At 42.4% G+C, this 11,131-nt stretch overlaps 1 protein-coding gene across 2 annotated transcripts in view; it reads right to left on the bottom strand.

The window, feature by feature from the left end:
* The window catches only part of AIFM1 (apoptosis inducing factor mitochondria associated 1), a 39,924-nt gene that overhangs the window by 13,318 nt on the left and 15,475 nt on the right, over window positions 1-11,131 (bottom strand). For both annotated transcript variants that reach the window (XM_003796938.2, XM_023517360.1), the window contains exons 3-8: window positions 10,655-10,754; window positions 8,926-9,050; window positions 8,670-8,800; window positions 6,831-6,921; window positions 1,022-1,106; window positions 289-365 (exon numbers count right to left, since the gene is read on the bottom strand). In XM_003796938.2, coding sequence (XP_003796986.1) covers window positions 289-365; window positions 1,022-1,106; window positions 6,831-6,921; window positions 8,670-8,800; window positions 8,926-9,050; window positions 10,655-10,754 — 609 coding nt within the window. The remainder of the gene's footprint in view (window positions 1-288; window positions 366-1,021; window positions 1,107-6,830; window positions 6,922-8,669; window positions 8,801-8,925; window positions 9,051-10,654; window positions 10,755-11,131) is intronic.

The following is an 11,131-nucleotide window of genomic DNA, read 5'->3' on the forward strand; positions in this document are numbered from 1 at the left end:
GGTTGCAGCCGTCATTGTTGTTTGACCGGCCCGGGCTGGATTTGAACCCGCCAGCTCAGATGTACGTGGCTGGCGCCTTAGCGGTACCGAGCTATTATGTGTATTTTTTCTCTTCGGAGTTTAAAACCCTTGAGTAAGGTATTTGAAGCGCAGAGAGAGGAAGTGACCTGCTCAAGGCCAGGTAACAAGACTGAAGAAGAGCCATAAATAGAACTTAGATCTCCCAATTCCCAGGTGGGCACCACAAGATTATACTACTTTTTTGAAAACAGTAAAGCAGACAATTACCTTTCTGAAAAGTGTTGTTCTGCTCTTCACCTCTGCTCCAGCCCTATCAATGGCAGACAGACTTCTTGGAGTGCCTCCTGGAAATAAGAAGCAGAAAACCCTTTAGCCCCACGAGCTAGAGCTAGCCAGATGCCCCGCCTAGGTGGAGCTCTCTTCACTTAGGCTATGGAGTGTGTGTGCTCCCTGCTGGTGCTACAGCAAAAACAACAGGATAAAGCTTTGTTTTCCTTCACCTCCCCTCAGGGCAGGCTTTTTATTTATTTCCTTTGAGAACAGTCTCTCCTCAAGGAGTCTGCCCTCTCCCTAGCTGGCCAATAGGTCTCACTTTTGTTCTTCATGTTCTCTTCTTGTTTCTCAGAGGATTTACCAGTTAGCATGGTTCCACGGGTTTAATCAACTGCCTCAGTCTCCTCTCTTGATTGGAACTGGCAAAGAAGCCATGAAGCTGTATCATTTTCAGGGCATAGGGCACAAGGATGAAGGCTAAGTAGGGAGACAAAAAGGGCAACTTCTTCAAGCCTTTACTGGGAGGAAGGACAAGGATAATCCAGAAGGGCTGGTGATCCAAGATGCTTGGACTTAGCCAGGTTTTGCACTGAGAGGAGAGACTTACTTCAGACTCTAGGTTCCAGTTTTTTTAAGATTAAGTAGTAATGCCTTCTATAGAGAACGCTGGACTCTGAAACTTCAATGAGCTGTATCAGGGAAGAAAGCCATCTCCAGAAATGCTCACCTGTTGCAATCAAGCACTTTTCATAGGTAATTTGAGAGCCATCATTAAGTTTCACCATGCTGTCTCTCACATCCAGCTGTACTACCTGGTAAAGTCATACACATACACAAAAAAGATAGAGATTAATTAGCTTTTTTTTTTTTTTTTGAGACAGAGTCTCAAGCTGTTGCCCTGGGTAGCGTACTGTGGTGTCATGGCTTACAGCAACCTCAAACTCTTGGGCTCAAGCAATTCTCTTGCCCCAGCCTCCCAAGTAGCTGGGACTGCAGGCACCTGCCACAACACCTAGCTATCTTTTTTGGTTGTTGTTACAGCTGTCACTGTTGTTTAGCTGGCCCAGGCTGGGTTAGCCAGCGCCCTACCCACTGAGCTACAGGCACTGCCCGAAATGAATTAGCTTTGAACAAAACTTATTGAGATATAATTCATATCACATAAAATTCACCATTTTAAAGTGTACAATTCATAGTCACAAGGTTGTACAACCTTTACTATTACCTAATTCCAGAACATTTCCAGCATCTCCTCCCCCGCAAAATCCTCCAGATCTATTTCTTAGCTGTTGGCCCAATGAGAAAAATTAGTTTTTGACCTTAAGTGATCCTTAAGAAAACATTTCCAAGTAATCATCAGAACAATAGTTTCTGGTAGCCAGTTTCTTCAAATGGTCACAGGTTTCTAAGTAACCAAAATTAGAGCAAGTCATGACGCTCCTAAAATTCCTGCCTGATCTGTAGAAATGGAGAACAGAAATAGTCCTTTTTTTTTTTTTCTTTTTAAATGAGACAGAGTCTCACTATGTTGCCCTCAGTAGAGTGCTGCGGCATCACAGCTCATAGCAACCTCAAACTCTTGGACTTAAGTGATTCTTTTGCCTCAGCCTCCCAAGTAGCTGGGACTATAGGCGCCTGCCACAACTCCCGGATAAGAAATAGCCTTTTCTATTTGGTTGTTGGGAATTTATTACTTTGTTAACAATTTTCCTACATCTACAACACTTTTACACAATGCTTTCTCCAAGTTCTCCTTTTTTTTTTTTTTTTTTTTTTGAGACGAGGCCTCACTATGTTGCCCAGGCTGGCCTCAGGTGATCCTTCTGCTCAGCCACCTGAGTAGCTGGGATTACAGGAGCATGCCACTGCACTTGGTTTGCTTTGTCTAATTTCTAACCTTCACTAAGACTTGCCTCTCTCTCAAGTATAGCTTATAAGTAGCGACTGTTCATTTACCCACACTCCACACTACAAGGCCAGGAGGAGGTATTGGCATTCTGTAGGCTTTTTGAGGTTGCTGCTAGTTCTTCTTTCTCTTCTGAAGGCACCAACCTATGGTTCTATAAATCACTATTTTATTTGTTTGCTATTTTTTTTGAGACAGAGTCTCACTTTGTCACTCTCAGTAGTGTGCTGTGGCATCATAGCTCACAGCAACCTCAAACTCTTGGGCTCAGGCGATTCTCTTGCCTCAGTCTCCTGAGTAGCTGGGACTACAGGTGCTCACCACAACGTTGGCCTGGTTATTTTTAGAGACAGGGGCCTTGTTCTTGCTGGTCTTGAACCCTTGACCTCAGGCAACCCACCAGCCTCAGCCTCCCAGACTGCTAGGATTATAGGCGTGAGCCACCGCTCCTGGATAAATCACTGTTTTGAGTCATCTACTGACCACTCCTCGTTTACTGACGACTTGGAACCTGGTTCATACTTTTCCTCTGAGCCACATCTAGAATTCTGTTATCTCCTTTGTTATATTCCTTCTGCCTCAGTTCTTCTATTCTTTAATCATAGTTTTCCATTCTTTCAGCTTTTTCTCAGTCTGTTCTCTATACTTGCTTTCAGTTTTCTCTGTTTACCTGGTTGGCTATTCTGCTCTAACCAATCTGGACCAACAGCAGATCTTCCAAACTGCTCTCTTGTCAGCATTTTTAATTTCCTTGCACCCTAATTCTTCTATGGTTGAGGCTTGAGCTTTGGAGTCAGAGAGATGAACGTTTCAGTCTCTGCTCCACTTCCTACCAGCTGAGGTCATTCATTCAAGAAATATTTATTAAGCACCTACTATGTGTCAACTGCTGTGCTAAGTTCTGGGGACACAACAATAAGAAAAACAGACATCCTCTCTGCCTTCAGAAATTAGTAGTCAAGATAAGACAACTTAACAAGCAATGATCAAGAGTAATGAATGTGATATGAGCCAGTGCAATAGCACCAGGAAAATATGAGACGTGCACCTAATCTAGTCACGTTTGCTTGGGTAAAGCTTGCCAGAGGCAATGACAGAAACTGAGGAGTTGCTGCTTCAGCCCCTTTTGATGTGTCCTTGGTAAGCTCCGTCTTCAGTCCATTGCTGCTACCTAACCTCTACGCTGTTCACTCTCAGATAACCACCTTAGATCTTATTTTATTGTGAAAAACGAGTGAAGCCATTCGATGTGATCTCCCTTAACTTCCCATGAGATTTCCTACCTCCTTGATCCCTTGAACAAAAATTTCTTTGTATTTACCTTTACCTCCTTTCCTCCAGCTTCCAGGATGAGGTGTCCTTTCTGTTCTATGGTATCTTATCTGCCAAATCTAAATGGGACCTTTTTTTTTTTTTATGGTTTTTAGCCGGGGCTGGGTCTGAACCTACCACTTCTGGCATGTGGGGTCAGCGCCCCACTCCTTTGAGCCACAGGGGCCGCCCCTAAATGGGACCTTTTACAATTCTTTTCATACCAGATTTCTCTGCCACAGTAATGCTGTGGAGCACATAGTCTTTACCGAAACACCCTACAACTCTGGCTCCTGTCCTGAGTTTTCCTCATACTGCTCTTTAAGTTCTTTCCTAGTTTCCTTCATACATTCTTCTTCCTAAGCCTGCCTCCTAAAATGTGGAGTTCCCCAGGGTTCTAGTCTTGCCCTACTCCTCTTCTCACTGGGTTAGTTCTTCCTGGGAGGTCTCATCCACTCTCATGGTTCTACATACATGCAGATGATTCCTGAATCTCCATCTGAACCCAGATCCCCCTGAGTTTCACAGTCAAATATCTAACTGCCTAGAAGATACCTTCGCAGACATTCCATTTCAGATTTAATGGTCCCAAACTGAATTTTTTTCTTTCTCCTTAAATTAGCTTTTCTTCTTGCAATGTCTTTCTCAGTTGGGGGTACATCACCATCACTCAGACACACAAGACAGAAATTAGAAAGTCATTTTTGCCTTCTTTCCCTTCACTTTCCAGCCTCAACCAACCCACCAAAGTTCCAACCAAACTTTCAAGTTTGCCCCCTAAGCATGTGTGAAGTCTGTTCCCTACTTTTCATCACCTTTCTTTTTTGAAACAGTCTCACTATGTTGCCTTTGGTAGAGTACTGTGGCATCACAGCTCACAGCAACCTCCAGCTCTTGAGCTTAAGTGATTCTCTTGCCTCAGCCTCCCTAGGAGCTAGGACTACAGTTGCCTGCTACAACACCTGGCTATTTTTTGGGTTATAGTTGTCGTTGTTTGGCGGGCACAGGCTGGGTTCAAACCTGCCAGCTCCAGTGTATGTGGCTGGTGCCCTAGCCGCTGAGCTACAGGCACCAAACCTTCATCACCTTTCTATCAGGAAGTAATACACTGTATAGTGAGTGATGTTACTAAGAGCTTGGGCTTTGGGATCAGAACGTTCGTCTGGGTTCTAATTCTACCTGGGCTCAAATTCTATTTCCATTACTTATTAGCTCTGTGGGTTTAGAAAAGTTATTTACCATTTATTTATTTAATTAAAAAACTCAATCTCTCGGCTCAGCACTTGTGGCTCAAGCGGCTGAGGCACCAGCCACATACACCTGAGCTGGCGGGTTCGAATCCAGCCCGAGCCCGCCAAACAACAATGACAGCGGCTGCAACCAAAAAATAGCTGGGCGTTGTGGCGGGTGCCTGTAGTCCCAGCTACTTGGGATGTGGAGGCAGGAGAATCACTTGAGCCCAGGAGATGGAGGTTGCTGTGAGCTGTGATGCCATAGCACTTTATCTAGGGCGACAGCATGAGGCTTTGTCTCAAAAAAAAAAAAAAAAAACTCAATCTCTTTCACTATAAAATGGAAATAATCCTACTGCTTCATAAGATTATTAACAGGATGAAATGAGATAGTATAAGAAAACATTTCAAAACTGTGTTTATAAGGTTAGAATAGGTACTACATAAATTTTAGCTCTTACTTTTTTCATCATCATCATTATTACCACTACTATTCCAATTTGGGCTTTCATCATCTCTTACCTAAATTACTGCAATCTTCTAAATAGTCTATCTGTAGTCTTTCTCTTTGAAATCCATCCTCTTAACAGCCCCTAGTGATTATTTAAAATTCAGTTGCCCAAAACTCAGCCCACAGTCTGCATCACTTGCAGATAAAGCTGAAGCTCTCTCTTGCACATGGCAAAGCCCACTGCAATTCAAGCCCCTGCATAACCTCTCAGTTTCATTTCTTGCCATTCTCTAACTCATACCTAACACCTCTATCCATAACTAGCTAGTTGTATTTCCTAGCACAAAACATGCTTTTTTATAACCTGTGCTTTTGCTTATGCTGTTCGTTTTTGGTTTTTTTTTTTTGAGACAGAATCTCACCATGTTGTCCTCAATAGAGCACAATGGCGTCACAGCTCACAGCAACCTCAAACTCTTGGGATTAAGTGATTCTCTTGCCTCAGCCTCCCAAGTAGCTGGGACTTCAAGCGCCCGACACTACACCTGTCTATTTTTTTGTTGTTGTTGCAGTTGTCATTGTTGTTTAGCAGGCCCCCACTGGTTTTGAACCTGCCAGCCCCGGTGTATGTGGCCAGCACCCTAACCACTGAGGTATGGGCGCTGAGGTTGTGCTATTCTTTTTTACTTGAATGGTTCTCCATTCCATAAGACTTCCCATTCTGTAAGACTTTCTCTTCCAGGAAGCCTTCCCCAAAACCATCACTCTAATGGGCAGGCTTCCCTGTAATTCCCAGCACACATTCTGCATATCTCTCTTACTATACATCTATGTTTTATGATTACTTGTTCATGTTTCTGTCTATACTGTTAGCCCCTAAAGGTAGGGCCTGTTATTTGCACATAGGGGACACTTAATACATAATGTCTCATTACCAGCTTAGCTACACACATATATTCATCTTCTTTACCTAATGTCCCCTTGTAGGAGAAGTGGGCCTATCCCTACCAAAGGTCAATCCCTCTATTTATGCTCTGGATTCCATCTATTCTGGGTTTTGCTAACTTCAGAAAACTCCTCCTTCTCTACTAAAACATTGCCATTAGTTAAAAACACACTCTCGTACCTCCTATTAACAAAAACAAAACATAATACAACAAAACAAAACCCTCCAAGGACCCCCAAAATGCCCTCCAGTTACTGTCCCTATTACTTAGGCATTCACTTTTGTGAAGTCTAACAGTGTTTTCCATGCCAAGTTATGCCTGGATTACTTGATCCTGAATAATATACATTTGTAAATCATTGGTTATTAGTAATCACAGAGAAAAGTTAGTGTGGAAAAAAGAGAAAGAGGAAGGGCAGAGGTACAAATAAGAGAGTTAACAGCTTTTAGGGTCATGGTCCCCATGATATGACTTCCCTGGGAAGTTTAGTTGGCATGTTACCCTAGGTTCTAATACTGGTGCTTTCCCTAGAAAGACACATTCAGCAATATTAAACTTAAAGTGACTCAATCCTTCTTTGATGAACTACAATAGCAGGACAGACTTAGACAATAGTGGAAAAACATGTCACCGTATTTGCTGGGGGCACATATGCAGAACCTGACCATGCAAATAGCCTACTAGTTTACCTTCTTTCCAGTGAGGACAGCCACACCGCCATTTTCAATATGAGGCAGGTCTTGAGCAGAGACATAGAAAGAAGGTGGCTGGAAGTATATGCTGTATAAAAAAGGAGGACAATGTTATAAGCACGTGGAACTGCAATATGATTCTTCCATGGCTTTAATAAAATTGTTTCCACTACGAAAAACTTTCAGATGGGCTGGGCATGATGGCTCATGCCTGTAATCCCAGCACTTTGGGAGGCCGAGGCAGGTGGATTGCCTGAGCTCACATGTTCAAGACCAGCCTTGAGCCAGAGTGAGACCTCGTCTCTAAAAATAGCCGGGTACTGTGGCAGGTGCCTGTAGTCCCAGCTACTTGGAAGGCTGAGGCAAGAGAATCAATCACTTGAGCCCAAGAGTTTGCTGTGAACTATGATGAGCCACGGCATTCCACCAAAGGCGACAAAGTGAGACTCTGTCTTGAAAAAAAAAAAAAAAAAAAAAGAAAAACTTTCAGAAACATTTTTCTTTTCTTTTCTTTTTGAGATAGAGCCTGAAGCTATCACCCTGGGTAGAGTGCTGTGGCATCACAGCTCACAGCAACCTCCAACTCCTGGGCTCAAACAAGTCTCCTGCCTCCACCTCCAAGTAGCTGGGACCATAGGCCCAAGTAGCTGGGACCATAGGCACCTGCCACAACGCCTGACTATTTTTTGGTTGCAGCCGTCATTGTTGTTTGGCGGGCCTGGGCTGGATTCAAACCCACCTTAGGTGTATGTGGCTGGCACCTTAGCCACTTGAGCCACAGGCACTAAGCCCAGGAACATTTTTCAAAGGTCTACAAGGCCACTAAATCTTGGTCATGACTGGCTTATACAGAGGTATTCCAGATCCAGTTATCAAATGGGGCCCCCAGAGGATGTGTGGCAATATCTGGAAACATTTTTGGTTATAACAACTTGGGAAAAGACATTACTGGTATCTAGGCAAGGATGCTGCTAAACATCCCAAGATGGACAGGATGGCAACTCACCTATAGCAAAGAATTACCTTGGCTCCAAATATCAACAGTGCTGAGGGTTTATTTCAAAGTAAGAACAAGAGGAATACCCAAGGAGCTAGGTATTCACACATCTACCAAAATGGGTTGTCCAGAATGATGCTAGTCAATGAACAACCAGCTCTAGTTCCTGAGAGGATTCTGCCTCAACCGGTTAATTAACTATAATATATTAATTAAGGGGTAGTTAACTTAATGGGAAGTATGCCTCCTGCTTGAAACTGTCATGAAACATGACAGTGGGTATGATGGAGGAGGGGAGGATTATAAAATTTAGTCCAGTATGAAAGGAATCACTAATAAGGCTTTTGGACCTGTGTTTTCAAGTCTCTTGTGCAAATATTCTAATAAAGAGGCTCTTCCTTACAGTCTTCCCACTCTATTCCCACAGTTTTGAATACCTGCTAGAATGTCAAAGAACGTGCCATTACACCCTTTCTTTTCTTTTGCTTTTATGGGACATGCCTAGTCAGGTATAAAGAAGTGACAACACAGGCTAAGATGATTTTCACCAAAGAAGTGACAATACAGGCCAAGCTGATCTTCACCAGGGAAGTGTAACTTAAAGGTTCCAGAAATAGGAGCATTAGTATTTCAGGGGCCAACATGACACCATCAATTGTTGGTGGACCTGGTAACAGAATTCAGGACTCTTGCCCTTTGTAGTCTATTACCTCTAAGCTATACCAAGTGTGCACCATAGTGGACTCCAGTGGACAAACAAGTCATGGTCATTAGCAAAATCTTAACCTACCCTATACTTAGTTAAAGTTGTTAGGCCTATTTTACGTAAGTGAACACACCTTCTCTCTTTTCCATTCCACTGTTTGAATCGCAGTGTCTTTGTGACATTTGGATCATCTGAAAACCACAATTCTTTTGAAAGAGGAGGTCGCATATATGGCAGCTCAGGATCTTCAGATACAATCAGTACCTTGAGACACAAAAATAGTGATACATATAGCCAAATCATTTAAGAGGCAAATGTCTGAGTGTTCGTATTGGCTAAGTGCTTGCCAGTCATACCCTCTGTGCCAAGCAAAAGAATATACACCTTACCCTGGCCCCAGGATCCCGAGCCCGGATGGATCTAGCTGCAGCAAAAGCAGCAGTGCCTCCACCGATTAGTAGGAAGGGAACATGGCTTGGTACCCTGACTTGAGGACCTGGCTCTCCTTCTAGAGCTGTAAGCAACAGATCAGACAGGATGAATCTTCTTGAAGTCTTAGGTGACTCCTTGCCACTATTAAAAAAAAAAGAATCACCTTGCACTTGTCTCAACCCTTCACATAAAGCTGATAAAATACAGCACCTAAGCTAATCTTTATAAACTTTGCAGCATCCTGGTTGGAGAGGAAAAGCAAGTATCCTTTTCATGTCACAATTGAAAAATTATAAAAAAAGTAAATGATTTCATCAATGTCATTTATTCATAAGGTTTATACCAGCATTAATACCTAGCTTAAATATTTAGTTACAGCAGAGCCTCCATAGTTGACCAGCTCCTTAAGTTGACCTAATTTTCATACACCAGACATTCACCACATGTACATATTAGTACAGTAGGCCTAGTTCCTTATGGTGACCACCTCGTATGTTGACCAGTTTATTACAGTTCCTTGGGTGGTCAACTTACAGAGGTTTTACTATATTTCTAAAATACATTAGAAAGTATATACTGGAAGGTCTCTACCCTTCCCATCAATTTCCTAGTGACCACCAGGAAGATATCAAGTTCAGTTTTGCCTTTTGTTAGCAACAAAAGGGGGAAATCCAGGAGGTCAACTAAAGATTACTATATAATGATGAAGAATGAGGAGGTGCTATTGAAGAAAGCAACACAAATCGCCCACCCAGAATTATGGGGCTTATTAAAGGATTAAAACAGTCTTCTCTGAAAAATCAAGTTAATCATATAGGATGGAAGTGATGCCTAGGGCTACATGCTTTAGAAAAACAAACATATCTTCAACAACTTGAAACTCCGAAGATTCAAAAGGAGAACAAAATAGACCAAAAGAATTCCCTCATTGAAAAAATGGCTTTCCAACAAAAATAGCCAGGTGTGGCGGGCGCCTGTAGTCCCAGCGACTTGGGAGGCTGAGGCAAGAGAATTACCTAAGCCCAAGAGCTAGAGGTTGCTGTGAGCTGTGGTGCAACAGCACTCTGCTGAGGGTGACAAAATGAGACTCTGTCTCTTAAAAAAAAAAAAAAAAAGAACTGTTTGTCAAGTCTTAGGTGCTTGCGAGAGTTCTTTCCTAGTACAGGGATCAGCCCTTGGTGATGCACATTTTTGACCAGGCTATCATTTGGTCATTAAATTTGTTTATAATAAAAAAAAAAGGAAAGAAAAAATGGCTTTCATCTCTTTTCCAATAGTTTTCCTCATCAAGGTTGCCTTTTAGGAGTCTAATATTAAAAGAAAATCGAGCGGGGGCGGCACCTGTGGCTCAAAAGGGTAGGGCGCCGGCCCCATATGCCGGAGGTGGCCCGTTCAAACCTAACCCTGGCCAAAACCTGCAAATAAATAAAACCACTTAACAGAATATTAAAAAAAAAAAAAGAAAACCGACCAAAAATAATTGTTATTAATTTTATTCCTAAACCCAAATTCCAGCCAAACACTTTTTAACAAATCCCTCCAGTTCTGGGGTAATACTACACTTTCTGGAAATATATAATCTCACACCATCATCACTTCTATAAGATATCCATAAATCACAGCACCAAAACTGTAACTTTCCCTTTCTGAGTTTCAAATCGTAGCAAGAAATAAGAGAATACTCACCAGATGATGCAGCCCTTTTCTGTTTCTCTTCTGGTGTCAGCCCTAACCCTGATATTCTTTCATTATATCTTTTTTGGTCATCTTTTATAGTCTTGTATGCCTGGAGACCCAAACATGGAGAAAGTTTATTTCACCACACAGCTAGCTCATACCATAAGTAATATTATCTTTCAATTAAATGAGAAGCTTTTGTCTACCTGACATTAGCTCCTCCATGTTAAAACTACTAAGGCAAAGTTATTTTCTTAAGAAATAAAATACGCTGGGTATGTACATACTTGGTGTGGAAAGAAAATGCATAAACAGATGCAAATGTTTCAGTCTCAGATTTTCTTAGGCTTTCCGTAAATAACTCTCATATTGTCTAGGCACGGTGGCTCCTGTAATCCTACCACTCTGGGAAGCTGAGACAGGAGGATTGCTTGAGCTCAGGAGATTGAGACTAGTCTGAGCAAGAACAAGACCCCATCTCTACTA

Source organism: Otolemur garnettii, unplaced genomic scaffold, assembly GCF_000181295.1.
Source record: "Otolemur garnettii isolate 467f Iridium unplaced genomic scaffold, OtoGar3 scaffold00109, whole genome shotgun sequence".
In the NCBI taxonomy this organism is placed as follows: domain Eukaryota; kingdom Metazoa; phylum Chordata; class Mammalia; order Primates; family Galagidae; genus Otolemur; species Otolemur garnettii.